Genomic DNA, 22,215 nt, shown 5'->3' on the forward strand with positions numbered 1-22,215 from the left:
TTGTGAAGAATTGCAGTCCATTTTCCTCTTGTCAGGAACTCTTCAAAGTTAGTAAAGCAACTTTCTTCTGCATCTAAACTAAAGTGCACTTCACAGCACTGGCTTACTTTATAAAAGTAGAAAGAGCAACATTTCATTCTCTAAATTGCAAAAGATTTGTTTGTGTTTCCATGTTACACACAGTCAAGTTTTACACATCCCTTTGAGCAAGTCCTAAAATCACTTCCTGCTGAAGAGGCTTGGAATTCAGTAAGGGAGCCAAGCTGTGCAGTGATGCTGTGCTGAGGAGAAGCTATAGAACTTGACCATATTAGTCTATTGGACCTACACTTTTGATAGCTTAAGTCACTTTCTGGCTCACAATACGGCAGGAAAAGAGGTGTCAAATAAGTTAAATAGAAATCTGTGCATAGATTAGCTGTCTTTTATAGGTTTCATGGTCAACACTGTGACCTAGAGGCTCTTACAACATAGGCAATAGGCCATCAAGACATATAGTTTTAAAGAAGTTAACACATTTGTGAGGCAAATACTAAGTAGCTGTAGAAAATAAGGGCTAGACAAATCACTTAATGCAATGATTTGATGCTTCTTGATCACTCAATACAGTAAAGATAGATTATAGTATTCCCTTTGCTTAATACAGTCAGCACTATAGTGCATTACAAATAGTTTAAAACTCCATGTGTAGCTTTTATATAGAAAAAAATCCAGACTCAGAAGAACTGGACTTTATCATCAAGAAACAGGAACTAACAAAGGAAAAAAGAAAAAGCTTGCAGACTAGATATCAGAAAACTGCTACAGAAGTATGCTTTTTATAAGTTTCAAAATATCTGTAACTGGGCTCAATGCTCACAAATGAAGATCTCATTTAAACAAATTAAGTTTTAGTATAGAACTGTTAATGGGAGAAGGCTGTTTTCTTCAGGACATCTGCTAATTGATAGCCTTCAAAGTTGAATGTTATATATGCATTTATCTTGACAATATATTAAGCATTTCAATCTTTGAAATACTCTTATTCTTCTAGTAATGCCTTTATTAAGATACTTATGAAGTGCCTGTCACTTAAAGTGTTTACTACCCCATATCATGAAGGAAAACTGCACTTTATCAATATATATTGCACATATTGCAATTCTTCAGATGAAGAAGGAAGTCTTTCAATTGATAAAACCACAATAAGGACACTGAGGAAATTCATATACTGTCAGAGATATGGGCAATGAATTGCCCAGGTTTCTATTTGTGGCATTGAATGGAAAATTGTTGCATGTAATCAATAACTAACATCACAGTGACTTATCTACGTCTCCAAGCACACAGTGTTGTTGCCAACATTTATCTCACTTCATAAATGTTTTTCTCCCCCAGGAAAAAAGCAAAGATAGTTCTGATTGATGTAGGTGGATGTAGTTAGAATTTAAAAATTTTAATGGCAAATAGCTCCCTGTGCATTTCCTCGACTGAACAAAGGATTGTCCTCCTCATATGCCAAGATTGGGCTCTCCATGTTCTCCAATAAAGTATGATGAGCATCATATCCATGCAGAGGCAATGAGGGTTCTTTTACAGCTGCGGATGTCAATTGCTTCAGGGTGATATTAGTACTTTTAAAAGCATGCAAAAGGAAAATGCCTATGATTATGGTGAGGAATCCACTGAGGCTACCAATGATATCACCCAGGTCCATGCTATTCCATTCTTTAAACAGGATGATGGAACATGTAACAACTGTAGTAGTGAAACACACATAATAAATAGGTGTCACTAGAGATGTATTAAACATGTCCAATGCTTTGTTAAGATAGTTGATCTGAGTGCTGACTGAGAGCACTAAAGTCCCCACCAAAATATAAACCAGCGGATGTTGGTAAACCGGCTTCTGCTCCAGTATTTCTTTAATGGCAATGCCGAGGCCCTTGACAGATGAGACAGAGAAGGCACCAATCACTGAACAAATTGATATGTAGACCAGTATATTCGTCTGACCTTTCCTTGGAGCCACAACAAAAATCAGCATCAGGGAGACCACAGTTACAACCACAGCAAATGCAATAAACACTGTTTGGGAAGGAGAAAAAGAAGTTACACACAATGAATGAGGTACAGTTTCACATCAGATTCAGTCAGGTACAAAAATTTAGATAGCTTTTCTAACAGCAATATAAACATTGGCACAAATTCACATGGCACAATTCCACTGCAATCAATAGAGTTGCACCCACTTACTCAAACAGTGAAATCAGCCCAGTATTTAGGGATAAGAATCTAACCTGCTTTATGCTTACATTAAGGCAGTAAGTATGAAGTTATTCATTTACTTGCCCATTTAAAAGACAACTAATGAACTATATCAGATTTACACACACACACACACACACACACACACACACTATAAAAATGATTCTGGTGCTCTCTCTCATCCCCCATGGGTGGTTCCATTGCATTAGCCTAACCAAGGGATGCTCACTTCATTGAAGCAAATTCATAGCTTTTGGTTGGCCTTGATAGTCTCACATTTTCAACCTCTCACTCTGGGCAATCCTTTTTTCCACACTATAATCTGTCAAGCCCTCCTACTCTTTTTCACAGCAGTGCTTGAATATAACAGGGTTCTGATAGCTACTTCTTGTGCTTATTATATAGTATTTATTATTCCAAAATACCTCCACTCAGTCTAGATGCTAGTCCTAGTATCACAAATTTTGGAGAGTTAGAATAATAGAATATCAAGGTTCGAAGGGACCTCAGGAGGTCATCTAGTCCAATCCCCTGCTCAAAGCAGGACCAATCTCCAACTAAATCATCCCAGCCAGGGTTTTGTCAAGCCTCACCTTAAAAACCTCTAAGGAAGGAGATTCTACCACCTCCCTAGGTAACCCATTCCAGTGCTTCACCACCCTCCTAGTGAAAAAGTTTTTCCTAGTATCCAACCTAAACCTCCCCCACTGCAACTTGAGATCATTGCTCCTTGTTCTGTTATCAGGTACCACTGAGAACAGTCTAGATCCATCCTCTTTGGAACCCCCTTTCAGATAGTTGAAAGCAGCTGTCAAATTCCCCCTCATTCTTCTCTTCTGCAGACTAAATAATCCCAGTTCCCTCAGCCTCTCCTCATAAGTCATGTGCTCCAGCCCCTTAATCATTTTTGTTGCCCTCCGTTGGACTCTTTCCAATTTTTCCACATCCTTCTTGTAGTGTGGGGCCCAAAACTGGACATAGTATTCCAGATGAGGCCTCACCAATGTCAAATAGAGGGGAACGATCATGTCCCTTGGTCTGAGCAGCCAGGAGCCCTAGGCCCTTTTAAATCAACTGGGTGGGCCGCAGGACTCCTAGGTGCACACTACCGCTCCAGGCCCCATACTTTGGGGGGTCCCGCGGCCAGTGCGGTCAGTCCCGGAAGTACTGGCGTCCTGGAAGTGACAAATCGTGCTCAAGTCAAGAGAACTGTATAATCTCTAACACGGGACACTAAAACAACAGGAACATGAAATTACAAGTCTGGTAGCAAAGATTTTTAATAGACCTATAAAATCAGAGGTAATACCATATGATTCGAGAACAGCAAATGTAGTACCTTTATTTAAGAAAAGGAAAAAACTGATCCAGGCAACTACAGACCTGAGTAGTACGCCAAGCTTCAGAACAAATTTTGAAGAAAAGAAAAATAAGATATGGAGGTAAAGGAAAAAAAAATTGAATAAAATGCAACATTGGTTTACCAAAGGTAGATTGTGCCAGACTTTCCTGATTTCTTTCTTTGATAAAATAACTGACTTTTTAGACAAGGGAAATTGGTTAGATCTAATCTATCAAGACTTCAGCAAAGCATCTGACATGGCACCACACAGCAAATTATTAATTAAGGTAGAGAAGATGCAGATTAGTTCAAGAATTGTAAGGTGTGTAAGAAACTGGCTAAAGGGAAAATCACAACAGACTGTGCTAAAAAAGAGCACTACTGGGCTGGAGGGAAATTACTAATGCAGTTTCTCAAGGATCAGTCTTGGGACTGATTTTATTAATATTTTCATTAAATGACCTTGGCACAAAAGGTAGAAGTATGCTAATGAAATTTGCTGTTGACACAAAGTTGGGAGCCATCATCGAGATAGAGGAGATTGGAATACTATACAGGAGGAACTGGATGATCTTGGGACTGAACTAATAGAAATGGGCTGAAATGTAACAGCACAAAGTGCAAAGTCATGCACTTAGGGACTAAAAGGGTTACTCACCCTGTGCAGTAACTTAGTTCTTCAAGATGGGTCCCCCTGTGGGTGCTCCACTTCAGTCGCACACGTACCACACAGGCCTTTGATTAGAGATTTTCCATTAGCAATATCAGTTTGGCCTCTGCATGCACTGCTGATATCCTTGCGTCTGACACCAAGGCTGCGCAGACACATTGGCCTTTACCACCACTGAATCTCAGAAGGAAACTGAAGCAGAGGGCAAGGAGGATGAAAGTGGAGCACCCACAGGGACACATATCTTGAAGAACTACAATTACTGCACAAGGTGAATAACCTCTCTCTTTTCACTGAGTGGCATCCCAATGGGTGTCTCACTTCAGGTGATCCCCAAGCAGTAACCCCATAAGGAGGAGAGTGCTTCAGAATTGAGTCCAGAATAGAGGAAAGAAATGCACTGTCACATCAGATCTAGAGGCATCGGACGAAGGCATAGTGCCTGGAAAAGATATGCACTGAGGACCATGTACCAGCTCTGCAGATTTCAGATATTGAGACACTTTTCAGTAGAGCCATAGACCTGGTAGAGTGAGATGACACACCAGAACGCGATGGAATGCTGGCAACACTGTAAACAAGCAATAATCAAATACCCAGAAACTCATTTCATTAGTCTTTGAATAGAAATATCAGGATCTTTAGAGCTGTCTGCAAAAGAAATGAACAGTGTAGAAGGAGATTTTCAAATGATTTAGTCCTATCTAGATAGCAGGCTAACGCCCTCCTGACCTCTAGAGTATGGAAAGCAGACTCCAGATTGGAATTATGTGGTTTTGGAAAGAAACTTGTAGGTAAATGATCTGATTTGGATGAAACTCAGAAGACACTTGACGAAGGAACCTGAGATGTTGTCATAAAGAAACTTGGTCCCTGTAGAATATTGTTAAAGAAGGATCTGACCTTTAGGCCCCCAATTTCTCTGATTCTGCAGGCTGATGTAATAGCCACTAAGAAGGCTGTTGTCACAGACAAATTCAGAAAGGAGCAAGCTGCCATCAGCTCAAAAGGAGATTTCATGAGATTTTTAAGAACCAAATTAAGGTTTCAAACTGGGGCAGAAAGTTTCACTCGTGGGAACAGATTTCCCAGACCTTTCATGAACCTTACAGTTGTAGTGTGAACAAAGCACTACTGACTTGTGGTATGAAAAGCTGTTAAGGTGGCCAAATGAATATTAACTGACAGTCCTGTTTTCTTTAGTTGCAGCAGGTAATCCAGGACAAGTGGAAGAGAGGCAGATTCAGGAACAGCTTTCTGGAGTTTGCATCAGTGAAGAAATCTCCATTTTTGAAAGTAAGTATTACTGGTAGAATCTTTCCCACTTTTTAGAAATATCTGCTATATTTCTGCAGAACAGACCGACTAACTCCACAAACAAATCAAGGAGCCATGCCTTGAGGTAGAGAATGCTCAGATGGGATGCAGCAGTTGACTGGTGTCTTGGGAGAGGACCTGAGGAGTGACTGGAAGATTTATCATTGGACAATGAGGTAGGTTGAACAGGTAGGGAAATCATGCCTCCCTCAACCATGTTGGGGCTAGTAGAATAACTCTGGCCTTTTCCACTCAGAGTTTGTTCACTTTTCAGAGAATCAGAGGCATCAGGGGAAACACACAAAACAGATTCTTCATACAAGTGAAGAGGAAGGGATCCCACAAGGAACAGAAACATGACCCCTCCCCCACCTCAGACAGATGCAATGGCATTTTGTGTGTGTAGCTGTGGCAAAGAGGTCCACTTCTGGAAATCCCCAAGTTCAAAATATGCCAGCAAGAATCTGGGAGTCCAACTTCCATTTGTAATCCAGGAAAAAATACTGAGAGTGTCAGCTCTGACACTTTACCTACCCAGAAGACATTGCCAAAATTTTTATGCAATGTTTTATACACCAGTTCCATAACCATATTGCATTGATGCAAAGGAAGGGGATCTTGCTCCTCCCTGCCAATATATATAAAACTGGCAGGCCATATTGTTGGTCATGACTCTGACAGACCAGTGTCTGGTGAGAGGCAGAAAATGAAGGCAGGCACTTCTGACTGCTCTGAGCTCCAACAGGTTGATGTGGAGTGTGGTTTCCTGGGGTAATCATCTGCTCACTACCATTAGGGTGTCAAGATGTGCTCTCCATCCTAACAGAGATGGATCTGTAGTTATGGTTACCATAACTGCATCAGTTATGTATTGGCATCAGTTGGAGGAAGAGAACTCCCATCCCTACATTGTGATGAACCTTCCACTAGAGAGTGTTTCGCCTGTTGAGACACTGACACCTCTTTGTTGAGGCTGTGACTGTATGGCAGGTCAACTGATCTGAGCCATTCCTGGAAACAGTGAAGGTGTCATCTAGCATGTTCTATTACAAATGTGCAAGCCACCATATGACCTAGAAGTTGAAGACAGTTTCTGACTGAACTCTGGGGGCTCCCTTGAATAGTTCTGACAAGGTTGATAGTGTCATGAATCTGTCCATAGGAAGAAAGGCTCTAGATGCCAAGAAATCCAGGGATGCCCCTATAAGTTGTATGTTCTGTAAGGGAGTCAGTGTGGATTTTCCCACATTCAACTCAAAGACTCAAGTCTGAGAACAAAGAAAGTGCTTTCCATTGGGTAGTCAACACCTCCTGCTACGACCAACCCGTAGCCAGCTAGTCACTGAGGTACAGGAACAACTTTAGATAATGTTTTCACCCCTCAGCCACGAGGCCGAGAAGCGAAAACATTAACTAAAGTTGTTCCTGTACCTCAGTGACTGGCCAGGCTACAATTACCTGATGACTAGGGATCTACCGACAATACATTTTGATCAATTTCACTCAGTCATAAGATTTAAAAAAAAATCATAAATTTAATGATTTCAGATATTTAAATCTGAAATTTCAGTGTTGTAACTGTAGGGGTCCTGACCCAAAAGGGGGTAGTGGAGGTGTCCCAAGGTTATTGATGGGGGTTCATGGTATTGCCACCCTTACTTCTACACTGCTGCTGGCGGTGGCGCTGCCTTCAGAGCTGGGTGGGCGGAGAGTGGTAGCTGCTGGCTGGGACCCCAGCTTGCAAGGCAGCAGCACCACCACCAATAGCCACGCAGAAGTAAGGATGGCATGATATGGTATTGCTATCCTTATGTCTGTGCTGCTGCCTGCAGAGCTGGGCCTTTGGCCAGCAGCCACCACTCTCCAGCCACCCAGCTCTGAAGGCAGTGCAGAAGTAAGGGTAGCAATAACATGACCCCCGTACAATAACCCTGCAACCTGCCATAGCCCCCTTTGGGTTGGGCCCCCCAGGTCTCCCCTGTGAAATCTGTATAGTATAGGGTAATAGTACACAAGAGATAAGATTTCACTTTGGAGACCAAATTTCAGAGTCCGTGACATACTTTTCACGCCTATGAATTTGGTAGGGCCTGAGTGATGACACAGGTAGGCAGCCACTACTGACAAAACCTTTGAAAATGCTCTTGCAGATGAGGAGAGCCCAAACAGGAGTATCTGGTACCAAAAATGATCCTGGGCTATGATAAAATGAAGAAAGCTTCTGTGAGATGTGTGTATCGCTATGTGGAAATATGTGTCTTGAAGGTCAAGGGCTGAAAACTAATCCTCTGAATTTAGGGAAGGAATTATAGCTGTTAGAGTCACTATCCTCAACTTTTGAGACTTGAGAGATTTGTTCCAGGAGTCTTAAATCTAAGATTAGTCTTCACTCTCCGTGTGCGTGTGCGTGTGCGCAAAAGGAAATACCTCAAGCAGAAGCCCCTTCCCTTGTGCTGAGTGGGGACCAGCTCTATTGGTCCTAGGAAATAGACAAAAAAATAAGTATCTTAGTAAGAACTCATGAGAGGGGTCCCTGAAGAGGGATGGGGAGAGAGATTAGAAGGAGGGATGGGGGTAAAATGGATGGTGTAGCACACATCAGTCTGAGGTGGTATGTTCCTATGCTTGTCAGAAATGGGAAAGTTGGTCCCCAAATGTGGAGAAGTGGGCAAACGTTGCAGCTGACAGGCTAAAGAGAGTGGAGGGTCTGAATCCTCAAGTATCCTGTCAAAACTGGTGCTTTGAAGATGAAACGTGCTGCGAACTTGTGTCGGGTAGGCTGGAGAATCTTTTTCTCTGGAATCTGTGTCTTTCTTGAAGGCTCAGTCTCTGAAAAGCAGAGAATTACATTGGCTCAAAGATCTCACCCATTTGCGATCTACTGAATTTTCTTTTGTTCCTAGGAACGTAAAGGGCTAATGAACGTAAAGTGGACCTGGAGTCTTTAAGGGTATGCAATGACTCAACAATATTCTCTGTGAACAACATCAGTCCATCAAACAGGAGATTCTCTACCATACTCTAGACTTCTCTGGAGAAACTAGGCAACTGGATGCTGGATGCCTTGTGCATTACCAACTGCTATAGTGATAGAACAGGCTGCAGTGTCTGTGGTGCCCAAACCACCTAAAGAGATGCTCTGGCCAGTAACTGCCCCTCAGCAATGTAAGCCTGATATTGCTCCCTTTGGTCTGAAGGAAGGTGTTGAATAAGAAAACCATTTTGCATTATTTGTAAGGTTATATTTGGTCATCAGCACATAATAATTCACAATGTGAAATTGTAGGTTTGCTGATGAGTAAGATTCCAGGTGCTTCTGGTCACTGTTATTCTGGGTGGATTTATATCAATGTTGTTTGCCCAATTCATTCACCACATCAACTACCAGACAGTTGGATGGAGGATGAGAAAATAGGAACTCAGAGTCCTTGATGGGAACATAATACTTTTTATTGACTCTTGCATATAAGTGTTATTGTGCCTGATGTTTGCCAAAAGGTTTTTGCAGGTTCCACAAGAGCCTCATTGTCAGGAAGGGCAACTCTGGATGATATCACAGAGTCAAGAATATCGAACAGTTTGTGTTGAGATGCTTTGACTTTGTCAAGAGATATCTGTAAGTCATCGGCCACCTGTTTAATGAAGACTTGGACCTGCTGAAAATCAGCTCTATGTGGAGAAGGCATTACTGCCTCATTTGGTGATGAGGATGAGATGGCAGTCTGAAGAATAGCTTCTCTGTCTGCCCTAGCCGCCTGATCTTCAAATGTTTCCTCCTGTAGCTGGGAAGGAGAAGCTTGAGTCTCCTTATCATCCTGATGGGAGAGGGCCAGGGCCCTGGAGAACTGTTGGCGATAAACTACCCAGAGATCCCAGTATGGCCATTGAGGGCCATAAGAGGAGGAGGTGGCATCCCACCAAGAGTGACAAGTTCCCTGGACACCCTCCCTGTCTCTTCAAGAAGGGGGGTTCCTATGTGTGTATGTGGGAGAACCCTGGACAGAGACTGAAGATACTGAAGGAAGGTCTCCATCACCATCGTCCTCTTCTTTCTCTAACAGGGGAACTCCAACCAAAAAGGGAGGTGAATTAGATGATACCAGGGATGCATAAGAGTTTGGAGACTGAGTAGTTCTCAAGCAACAGTCCATCTGGTTCAGCAGTCACCAATAAGTTTTTCAGGTACCTAAGGTCTTGTGGTACCAAGCAGAGTTGTGGCACTGAGTGAGGTTGTGATATTGACAGACTGGTATGTGTGTCCCTGGAGAATGGTTTTGAGTGCTTCACAGATGCTGCTAATATAGATGGAAGCTTAGTCTTACATGACCAAACAGCCTAACAGGGATACCAGGAGAGGGGTTAAGCCTGACAGTACCAGTCTCCTGTGTTTGCTCTGACCATCTGAATGTACTGGGGCCTTTCAGACCCATGCTTTCCCTTAGAAGATCTGTGGGATTTTCCCACCTTGCCAGTGCCGAAGGAGCCCTTCTCCTGTATGGTACCAAACCTCGAGGTCAAAGTCTCTGAGCTTGGAGAGTGAGGTCTTTTTGAGATGGATTTCTTAAGAGTCAAATTAGAGCTCCTCTTTTTGGGATCTTGAGAAGAGGTCTCTGAGGCTCTTCTCTTTTTAGGAGAGTGCTGTGCTCAAGTTGAAGGGGCACTACAGACCCCCAGAGACTGGTGCACACATGGGTTCTCCTGACCTGTCTCTGAAGCAGGGTGAAGGATGTGCTCCATCATTAACTGCCACAGCTTAATTTCGCAGGTTCTTTTGTGCCCTGTATTTGAGGGCTAAACAGAAGTTGCACTTCTGTGCGACATGCGACTTCCCCAGACAGTGAATGCACAGAGTGTCCCATCACTGACCAAGATGAACTCTCTACAGGTGAGGCATGGTTTAAACCCTGCCGAACTAGGCATGCCCCTCAAAGGGAGTATTTCCCCAAAGGAAATAAACAAACTATAACTAACAAGCTAACTAAACTAAAATAAGCTAGGCCAAAAAGTCAGCAAGCAGCCAGGGCATGCACAATGCAGATACACTAAGATCCGTTTCAGGCCAAGGCAGTTGAGAAGAAACTGAGAGCAGTTCACCTTTGCAGCCTGATATAGCCTTGGTGCAGGGCACAAAGATAACAGCAGCATATACACAAGCCAAATGGATACTGCTAATGAAAATCTCCAATTAAAGGTGAGTGGGGTGCATGTGCACCTGAAGTGGAATACACTTGGGACACTACTTGAAGAAAAACGAAAGTTCCTGCTATAAGCTACTGTGATCCTAAGAACCCCTCAATGCCAACTGTTTGTGTAACTGAACCCCCTAACGTGCCTGAGAAACTCACAACACCTAGCACACAGCTTTCATAGTATTTATCCATGAATAATGTCATGTGAAATCTCTAAAAAAAAACAAAAAACAAAACAAAAAAATAACTTATCATGCTGATTCTCATGATTGTCATGAGACGTATGTATGGATGATATTTAGGGAGTTGTGCGTCGTACTGCAAATATGTTTTAAAGTTTGTCACCAATCAAAGAGAAAAACAGGTTTCTTGCAGATGGTGTAAGATGCGTATCTCTATTGAAATGTAAATTAAGTATTGTAAGCCAATATAACACATTCCATTTACATATGAAGTCAACAGGGAGACAAGACACCAGAGCTTGAACCAAAGGGGGTTTCCCTGTCTCTGGGGGAAGACAATTAACTTTGGAAAGTATAAGGGGAAGGCAAAAAGACACCCTTAGGTGTTAAACAGACATTGTGTTTACATTCGTGAAAAATGGGACCTCAGCCAGGCTTGGCTGAAATACTGCAAGAAACATTTGGGGTGAGAAACTTCCTTAAAACAGAATTTAAGTTTAGTCTCTAGAAAGTGTGTCATGATTTTGTTTTATATGTAGCCTTTCACTTTCCATTATCTATATACTATCTCTGATGATAAACTTATGATTGTTTTCACTATAAATATAACTCAGTGCTGAGGTATTATACAAGAAGCTGATCCTAAATCGAATCATCCAAGCTGTTGTGAACACTATCCTTTTGGGGACAGCTGACCTGGAAATTCTGTGAGTGTTCAGTGGATGAGGGGCTAAATACTACAAGGGAATGCTTCAAAGGGGCTTGGGTACTGGGCTACTGCAAGGAAAAGCAAGGGCTGACATTGCCTGAGAAGACTGTTGGTGGCTAACAGGCTGGCAGTGTCAGGGAGATGACACCCAGTTAAGCACCAGTAAGTCTCTCTCACTGGAGGCAATGGGGTAACAAGGTGACTTATAGTCCTGAGCATCCCCAGAACTATCACAACTAGGGGCTCATCAACTGGAAATAACAGAAGAGGACAGAGACATAGGTGTACTACTCAATCACGGGATGATTATGAGCCATCAATGTGATATGGCTGTGAAAAAGGCAAAAATGATCTCAGATGTGTCAGTCAAGATATTTCCAATAGAGAGAGGGAATTTTAATGCCATTGTAAAAGCACTGATAAGACTTCATCTCAAATACTGTGTACAATTCTGATCATCCATGTTTGGAAAGATGAATTCAAAACTAGAACAGGTGCCTAGAAGGGCTACTACAATGATCAAGAGAATGGAAAATCTATCTTATGGGAGGAGGAAGACTAAATGAATTTGGATCCCAGCAAAACTAAGGCTGAAGGAGGATATGATTGATCTCTATACATACATCATAGGGGTAAACACTAGAGAGGAAATTAGAAGGTTTCTAGATATCAGAGGAGAGACACTCTGGAGCAGCCTTTCATTAGGACTAGTGGTGGCAAAACAACCTAACCAGTTCTAAAAATGGATCTTATGCTAACAGGAGGTTGGGTACCTGATGCAGGAGGTAGTGGAGATGTCTCTGCCAGCTTTTCCTGACAGACAGTTTCCTTGGACCAGGGGTACCAGGTTACTCTGTGTATGAAGAATCTGGCTTATGAGAATGCTAAGGTTTTTTAAAAAAGAAAAGAAATACCCTAGATAAATTGAAAAGTTTCTCCTGAACTCTTACTAATGTGGAATCACAAACAAAGACAGAGAGAAACACAGACCACTTAATATGCATATCTGTTCTGAAAAGTGACTCCGGAAATATGGAGTTGTGGGGTTCCAGGATTATTGCCTCAATAGATTTCCACACTATTTTATTTTCAATTTACAAAAAAAATACCCCAAATTTTTCCTTACCTCAGTCTCATTTTCAGATGTGCTTAGCACCCAACTACTCCACTGAAATCAATGGAAACTGCTCGGCAGTTAGTTCTTTTGAAAATCAAGCCAGGTGCCTAGCTTTTGGCATCCATTTTTAAAAATCTGGGCCCAAATATTTGTTTCTATTACTCAAGTGAACAGATATGAGTGAATTTTACCTAATTCATTTTCAGAGTAGATCTGCACTCTGCATAGGTCAATCATGGCCAAAATTGTGTCTACGTAAAAAATATTGATGAAGGATAGGATGAGGGGGATATGGGGCTACCAGGAGCATCCAGTGCTCTACAGAGGAATAAGATCCATGCTTGCTGTGACATCTGTGACGCAGTCCCCTAGGGACTTCTCAGCAGAACAACATTAAGGAATACAAAGGAGGCAGCTTAGTTGTTAAAAGAGAAACTGCTCAGCAGTTATGGGGCATGCTGAAGCAGCACTAGAACAACCCACTGGTAATGGCAGGAGTGGGGATGCATGAACAAACAGTACCACTCTCAAATCTTGCATTACTAATTGACAGGACAGATGCCAATACCACACTCCCTTCCCTAGATTATCTCTCATGGTCTCTCACCAGAGAGGGGTAGATGAGAAGGGGAAAGACAATCCCCATCCCCATCCTCCCAAAAATGACTCAGTTGCCTGGGACTGGGCGCAAGAAAGCTAGTGAAAGGGATAGCGAGAGTGAAGAGCCTCTGGAGACTGAGCACTAGACCCTTAAAAAGTATTTCCAACTCTCCCAATTTTTTTTAAGAAAGCATATATAAATATTAGCTATTCTGTTTAAATAGGTAATGTGAGGATAATAATTATAGTAGTAACTCCCCTGCTCCCAGCATAGCACTAACAGAACAGAACTCTGGCTGCTGTCATAACTGGCTCACACAAAGAATAAGAAATTAAGCACAGCATACAAACCACGGGCAGTCCTCAGACTTAAGACACAACTGGAACTGCAATCCACTCCATTGCAGGACTGAGCATTGCAAAGTCGAAACCAATTGTCATAAGTCAAATCGGGGTGTCAATTCAGAAACGTTGTAAGTGCTGTTCGCAAGTCGAATGTCGTAAAGTCAAGGACTGCCTGTATTATCATGGTCTTCATGTGATAACAGACAGCATTTAGAGTCAGCTATGCTTTCTTGTAAATACTGATTTTTGTTTATTTTTTAAATACTAGTGTAAAGATGCTTCAAGTAAGTCTTGCTTGCTTACATTCACAGCCTGATTTTTGCCTTCAAGGTATGCTACAGTAAAGTAAAGCACCAAAGTGATATCAAATTCTACTTCATCTTCAGATGAAAGTGAATGGGGTGATGGTGGTGGTAACGTAAAACCCTCCAATTATTCACTTATGGACAGGTCTAGTACTAGCTGACATATCTATGAAAGTAAGAGACATTGAGAGGCATATTTTCACTAATGACAGATTATTTTAGTTACAGACCTGGATCTTTCAGTTTTATTTCCATTTCATCTAAAGAAGTGACCTCCTCTTCTTCAGGGGCATGAATAACCATCACCGTTGACCCCAAAATGCTCAATATGCAGCCCAACTTCCCATGAACATTCAGCTTTTCATTTAAAAAATAGGAAGACAATATTGCACTGTGGATTAAAAAAAAAGTAATAGGTTCAGCTGCACAAATCACTTTATAATATAGTAATAATGCTTTTATGTATAGTGATACTAATTCAAAAAAAGAGTTTTGAATTGGGGATAAGGAAACCAGCTGAGAGTAAATAAAACCCAGCCAAATCATCAACCTTTTTCCAAAGCTTCTTTTAATTCTAAAAAGGTCAGATAAATCTTGCCACGTTTTCTATGGCTTTCCAACAGGCCTTGACTCTTCCCTCCACATCCTTCCCCATAAACTACAAGGTCAGGCAGAGCTCTAGTTTTTCCAGTCATTCTTCCTTTTGGTTACCTATGAATGATCAGAGACAAGCCCTACTGAAACAGAAGCCTCAGAACAAAAGACTTAAAGAATCAATGGCCCGCAGGTTTAGAAAGCTGGAGCTAGTGTGGCAAGGAAAACATGGGATGGTAGAGTAGGAGACAGGATGTAGTCCTGTTGGACCGCAACCATTTGGAATTAGAACTAGGTCATTTTCACATGTAATCCAAGCAAGACTGGTGCCCCAGTTAACTGCCAACATTTTAAAATTTAGCTTTGTTTCAGCACAATATCATTGTACTACTTTAGCATTTAACACACCACACATACAAAATACCAGTGCTTACAAACAGATAAGCACTTCAACTTTCTCATGTGAGATTAAGGATTTATATGCAGTCAGATAACACGGTGATGGAGTGCAGTATTCAAATGTAGATACATCTAGAAATCATTTTATCTACTTCTGAAACTGTGTATACACAATAACATTTACAATAAATTTGGACAGAAAGGGATATGATCCAGTTGAAATGGCAAGGGGACATTTTAGGTAAATGGAATGTAATTAACTGAACTGGAATCTGGCTAGGTCAGAGTCAAGCATCTCTCCTCTTACATAAAGTGCCATGGGATCATTTAATGTTCATGTGATTACCAGTGACCAGGATCTCTTCTTCCACCACCACAGTGCCTTCCCAACACAATGCTAAGCAACTAGTACAATGCTGATTTGGCAGGAAAACCATCACCTACTTAATCACTACTTCTATCACTTAAATATTTCCTGGAGTCTCCCATTCAAGTACTGACAGCCTGATGCTTCTAAGCTTGTCAGATCCAACAGGATCATGGGCCAAAATGGTATGGTTGCAGACTACAATATATTAATCAGTTATACAATTTTGAAACATCATAACTAGATGAAGTGATACAATATTAGACAATTTCAAAATATGTATTAGGTCAACATAACAGCTTGTTTTAAGTACACACTAATGCAAACAAGCAAATCAAGCAGCGTAGGGCTATACAGAAACTGGAAGCTAAGAAAAGGGATATAATAATTGCTAGATTTTAAGGCCACAGGGAACAATTTGATCATCTAGGCTGATCTCCGATATATCACAGGCCATTAAATTTCACCCATTTATGCTTATCCTGATTCAAGAAACTTGGCTTTGAATAAAGCATACCTTCCAGAAAGGCATCCAGTCTGGATATGAAGACATCAGGACATGCAGAATCCACTACTATTCTTGGCAGCTATCTTCTTCCAATGATTAATCACCCTCACTGATAATAATTTGTGACTTATTTCTAATTTGAATTTGTTTGGCTTTAAACTTTGAGCCATTGGCTTTTGTTAAGCATTTCTTTGATCAGTTAAAGAGCCCTTTAGTACCCGATATTTTCTCCCTGTAATCAAGTCTCATATACTTTAAGACCAAAAGGGACCATCATGATAATCTAGTCTGACGTCTTACACATTGCAGGCCACAGAACTTCACCTACCCACTCCTGTAATAAGCCCATAACCTCTGGCTGAATTATTCAAGTCCTAAAATCTTGATTTAGGACTGAAATTACAGACAATCCAACATTTATTCTAGTTCAAACCAGCAAGTGACCCGTGCCCAATAGTGCAGAGGAAGGCAAAAAAGCCCTATGATCAATGTCAATCTGACTTGGGGGAAAATTCCTTCCCAACCCCAAATATGGTGATCCTGACCCCGTGGGTGAGATCAGACACATGGGAAAGAATTCTCTGTAATAACTCAAAGCCACCTCCGGCCACTGGAGATAGTCCTAATAGCTGTCACGGATGAGCCATATGACATTGTAGGCAACCTCATCATAACACCTCCTCCATAAACTTATCAAGCTCAGTCTGGAAACAGTTTTTGGTTTTTTTTTGCCTTCACTACTGCCCTTGGACGGCTGTTTCAGAACTTCATTTCTCTCATGGTAACCTTTGTCTAATTTCAAGTATAAATTAACTGACGGCCAGCTTATATCCATTTCTTCTTGTGCCAACATTGGCCCTCAACTGAAATAGCCCTTCTCCCTCCTGGGTGTTCATCCCACTGATGTATTTGTTTAGCCTTTGTTTTGTTAGGCTAAACAAGCCAAGCTCATTAAGTCTCCTTTTGTAAAGGAGACTTTCATAAGAATGGCCACACTGGGTCAGACCAAAGGTCCATCTAGCCCAGGATCCTGTCTTCTGATAGTGGCCAATGCCAGTTCAGAGGGAATGAACAGAACAGGTAATCATCAAGTGATCCATCCCTTGTCGCCCATTCCCAGCTTCTGGAAAACTGAGGCTAGGGACACCATCCCTGCCCATCCTAGTTAATAGCCATTGATGGACATATCCTCCAGGAATTTATCTAGTTTTTTTTTTTTAACCCTGTTATATTCTTGGCCTTCACAACATCCTCTGGCAGAGTTCCACAGGTTGACTGTGCGTTGTGTGAAGAAGTACTCTATTTCTCTGATCTTCTAAGAAGCCCTTCTCTGCACCTGTTCCAGTTTGAATTAATCTTTTTTAAACAGGGGAAACCAGAACTGCACACAGTATTCCAGATGAGGTCTCACTAGTGCCTTGTATAATGGTAATAACATGTTCCTATCTCTACTGGAAATAGTTTGCCTAATAAAGCCTAAAACTGTATTAGCCTTTTTCAAGACCACATCACATTGGTGGCTCACAGTCATCCTGTGATTGACCAATACATCTAGGTCTTTCTTCTTCTCTGTTGCTTCCAACTGATATATCCCGTTTATAGCAACAATTCTTGTTGTTAGTCCATAAGTGCACAACCTTGAACTATGCACTAATTAAACTTCATCCCACTTCTAATTCTCCAGTTTTCAAGGTTGTCAAAATTTTCTTGTATGATATTCCAGTTCTCCTCCATACCGGCATCATCTCCCAACTTCATGTCATCTCACATTCCCACTTTGTGTGTCAAGGTCATTCATGAAAATGTTAAATAATATTTGGCCCCAACACTGATCCTTGAGGAATTCCACTAGTAGCTTCCCTCCAGCCTGAAAGTTCACTTTTCAGCATGACCTGTTATAGTCTCTCCTTTAACCAGTTCCTTATCCAAATTTTGATTCTCAGTATTAATCCCCAACTTCTACAATTTCACTAATAATTTTCCATGTAGAACTGCATTAAATGTTTTACTGAAATGCAGGTAGATTAGATCTACTGCATTTCCTTTGACTAAAAAATGTGTTATCTTCTCAAAGAAAGATCAGGTTGATCTGGCACAATCTATCTTTTGTAAAACCACGTTGTATTTTATCCCAATTACTGTTTACCTCTATGTCTTTAATTACTCTTTCAAAATCTGTTCTGAGTCCTTGCATACAACTAAGGTCATATGGGCCTGTAGTTTTCCAGACCATTTTCCCCCCTATAGCTCTGTTCTCATTAACCATCCTGCCATTGCCCCCAGCTCCTCATCACCCTTATTTAAAAAACAAAGCAAAGTATTCATTTAGGTGTTGGTCAGACCTAGATTATCTTTAATATCCACCCTGTCCTCAATGTTTAACAGTCCCATTTCTTCTTTCCTTCTCTCTTTTTCACCTCTCAAGTTTCTTTGAATAAGCTAAAAAGATTGAGCTCTAAGCCTGCAATTGTAATACATTTTCTCCAGCCCTCAGCTTATTTTTGTGGTTCTTTTTAGCACCCTATAATTTTTTCACCTCTTTTAAATCATGGACATACGAACTGTATGTAGTATTCCAGTACCTTAATAAAAAATAACCCCACCATGAAAAGGAAAAGGTTTTAGAAATACATTTAAGTGACAGATCTTATATTTCATTTTTAAAATAAATGTATTTTTAGTTTTGACAAATAAAATAGGAAGAAACATATTTAAAGCATTTCAGTTATTAAAAAGTTATTAAACATTTGGGGTGGAGAAACAAAAACCTAACAGCATTCCCACCAATATGTACTAGCATTATTAACACCACTAGTGTGCAGAGATTTGGAAATACACCTCTACCTTGATATAACGCTGTCCTCGGGAGCCAAAAAATCTTGCCATATTATAGGTGAAACTGTGTTATATCGAACTTGATTTGATCCGCTGGAGCGAGCAGCCCCGCACCCCCGGAGTGCTGCTTTACCACATTCTATCTGAATTTGTGTTATATCGGGTGGCGTTATACCAGGGTAGAGGTGTCTTGTTTATCAGATGCTGGAAAGCCAATAAGTAAGCACAAATCTATTTTGTTTTTTTCAAAAAAAGTTGTTATTCTCTCTCCCCAACTCAAAGTAAATTCAGTTAAACAAAGGGATCATTTCTATCAGAAGACAAAGGGAAAAGGCAAGGGTTCTGAGGAGAACCATGAGATTGATTACAGGGGGCCTTATAGTGACAGACTCAGAGAGCTCAATCTAGTTTAACAAAGAGAAGACTCGAGGTGACATGATCCTCTATAAATACGTATCTGGAAACAAATATTCAATAACAGTCTCTTCAATCTAGCAAAGAAAGGTGTAGATAGCACAATCCCATAGCTGGAAGTTGAAGCTAGACAAATTCAGACTGGAAATAAGGTGTAAATTTTTTACATTGAGAGTAATTAACCATTGGAACAATTTACCAAGAGTCATGGTGGACTCTTCATCACTGTCAATTTTAAAATCAAGACTGGATGTTTCTCTAAAAGATAAGCTCTAGGAAATATATGGGAGGAGTGCTATGGCCTACGTTATAGAGGAAGTCAGACTAGTCAGAGGTTCTCAAACTGTGGCCTGTGGACCACCAGTGGTCCACAAGCTCTATTCAGGTGGTCTGTGGATAGTTCCCTCTAAGGTGCATGCCTGGGCGGCCACACATGAGAGAATGAAGGGCCACCTAATTAGTCGAGTCACGACTGCACGGCTCCACTAATTAGGGGCCTAGACCCTGGAAAAGACACCCGTATAAGTGAGGTGGTGGCCTTGACAGGAAGGGGGGGTAGGTGGGAGGGGCAATGGAGTGAGAAGAGGGGGTGGGATGGGAATTTGGGACGTGCAGGGCTGTGGTGGCCAGAGAAAGAGGCGACTTTCCCCAACTCCAGGGCTGCGACTGCCGGGGAGAGATCCCCCCTCCTTCCTAGCCCCAGCTTAGGGGCTGTTGCGGTGGCGGAGATAAGGTGCATCCATCACATTAGAAAGCTAAGACTACTGATATTAAAATATGAGTTGTGTGCTTTTTTATTTGTAGAATAAAAACACCCAGTAATAATTATAAAGTTTTTTTAATATAACGCTTTTATCCAAGGCACTTTTCAATAGTTAGCTAATGGTACAAACAACATCTGGAAAGATTATTAAGTGGTCCGCCAGCCACTCGGCAATTTTCAAGTAGCCTGCAACGTTGTTTTTTTTTGAGATCCACTGGACTAGATGATCCTAATGGTCCCTTCTGGCCTTGTAATTTACAAGCCAAATTTTGACCTGGGTTTGCCATACAGAGTTTTCTTTTAAAACTACTTCCTGTGCAATAAAAACAGTATTTTCTCATATAGTAAGAGATTCACTTCTCAGTGGCTGCTTTTGACTCATACTAACCTTATAAGAACACTCAGTGCACCCAATGGGGTAACCAAGGTTGCAGGTGCAAAGGCATAGGCAGCAAAGTTGGCAGCCTCCCCTACTCCCACTGGAAAAGAAACAATGTTAGTACAGAAAAAAAAAATCTGTTAGAAGTGTTAAGATGATGGGCAGAAGATAAGATGTTTGACAAGAAAAGTAGGTAGTAAAATAATAATATTTCTTATTATCTACACTAATGTCCAAATGTATTCAAAATTATATATATCTACCAATTACTGCTGGACATAACCAAAATAAAGATATTACAGAGTTAATGCATACACAGGAACAGTTTTCAAAGTACTGTATGGGTATATTAAAATGTAACAGTCATGGTAGTGGGGAGGAGAACTTTTCCATGTACTGCTATTTTCCTCTTTTCATGCAACTCCAGTTTGTATTCCTAGGTTTGTTTAACAGAATTGGGGGCAGGAGGGATGAGAACAAAAGTCAAACAAGCCTCAAAGTAACCTCAACTAGTCACCAAAGAAAACTCTTAATGCCTCAAGAGGCAAAAGAGTTTTGGAAGCAAAAAGAGTATTTCATGAAACTGGGGAATCCTGGGTACCATAATGAAATTTGGCATAGAGTTTTTTGGCAGGGGAAAAAGGTTGTCTTTTTTCCCTTGAAGTTTTTTTTTTATTAAAAATGTGAACACCCTGTAACAGGGTCAGCACACACCTCTTGGGGGAGCCTCTTTTCTCTGGCCACTATACCAGCAATCATTGTCCTTTCCACAGGGGGCACCCACCTCTTGTGGATGGCTCTCTTTCTTTCTGTTAGGTGTGAGCCTGCTTTTTCTTTTTTTGGTCTTACAAAAGGATGGGGCCAACCTCTCAAGCATCCCCCCAGCTACTGGTTCTCTCGGCTGGTCTTCAGCAGCTCAGCCTTCCAGCCAAGCTGTACACACTGTTCCCTTCTGGGGTACACAGTCCTGAGTTCTTATCACAGCCCTGGTATAAGGTCACAGCAATTAGGAAGCTGGTGGTGTTTCAGCAGGCCTCTCTGAGCTCAGTCTTCAACTAGACCAGCAGAGTCCATCTTGGTACCCTTGCTGACTTGGCCAAGTACTGTGCTCAGTCCCCTGGGCTTCAGCCTGCCAGCACTGACCTTCTGCTGGTCCTGCTGCTCTTCCCACAAGCCAGGAACACAGTCTTAAAAAAACCTTCCCTGGGCTTCAGTCCTGTCTGCTGTGAGCTCTCCACAGTACTGCTGCTCTGTTCAGTCACCTAGTCTTCACTTCTCAAGCTCCACCCAGGAAGTGAACTTCTCTGCTGCTTGTCTTACATAGGGCCCTTCTGGCCCCTTATTGGTTGTTGCAGCAGCCCCTTTGATTGGCCACTCTTCTGCAGCCATTCTAGGCTGCCTGGAGGATTTCTCACAGCTCTATTCTGGGGCAGAGTGATGCAGGGCCATGGGGCCTTCAGCAGGGGCCTCCGGACCTAGTCCTCCCTGCCACACACCCATTTTAAAGTTATACACATTGCTCTGTTTTAGATGTAGTTTAGCAGAGAAAAGTAGAAACATTTTTACTGTGACTCACTTGAAAGTAATCCTGCCCACCAGAGCCATTCCTTCAAGTAAGAATATCCACCCTGCCCTGAAAAAATAAATTTTTAATATTAGAAAAAAAAGTTAAAATGATGCTTCAAAATTCAGATTTGTAATAAATATTTCAAAAATTCTACAGATTATGAAATTTATTCAAATTGAAGTAGTTAAATTTGCATGTGCAATGCTCAGTCTGTAGGGGACATGGAGAAAGTCAGCTACACCTAATTTTGAGTTATTCTTAAAAATATAATTGTTTAATATTAAATTCTATTATTTCAAGTCCTATATCTTGAACATGAACTTTCAGTAGACACATGAAAGGATAAGAAGACTTCATTAATTAGGA

At 41.3% G+C, this 22,215-nt stretch overlaps 1 protein-coding gene across 1 annotated transcript; it reads right to left on the reverse strand.

Annotated features, from left to right (window-relative positions):
- Positions 1 to 407: 407 nt before the first annotated feature.
- NIPAL1 (NIPA like domain containing 1) lies at positions 408 to 21,910 on the reverse strand. The gene is made up of 4 exons (XM_032768911.2): positions 21,859 to 21,910; positions 20,292 to 20,382; positions 14,254 to 14,414; positions 408 to 2,067 (listed from the first exon to the last, which is right to left on the reverse strand). Coding segments are annotated over exons 1-4 (885 nt in total). The 5' UTR covers positions 21,860 to 21,910; the 3' UTR covers positions 408 to 1,435.
- Positions 21,911 to 22,215: the final 305 nt, after the last annotated feature.

This window comes from Chelonoidis abingdonii, chromosome 5, assembly GCF_003597395.2.
Source record: "Chelonoidis abingdonii isolate Lonesome George chromosome 5, CheloAbing_2.0, whole genome shotgun sequence".
Lineage (NCBI taxonomy): Eukaryota > Metazoa > Chordata > Testudines > Testudinidae > Chelonoidis > Chelonoidis abingdonii.

Coding starts and splice junctions, on each gene's coding strand:
- NIPAL1 (XM_032768911.2), bottom strand. Junction 14,415..20,291: donor GCACTGAGTGTTCTTATAAG/GTTAGTATGAGT, acceptor TTTAATCCACAG/TGCAATATTGTCTTCCTATT. Junction 2,068..14,253: donor AATAAAACTGAAAGATCCAG/GTCTGTAACTAA, acceptor CTTCCCAAACAG/TGTTTATTGCATTTGCTGTG.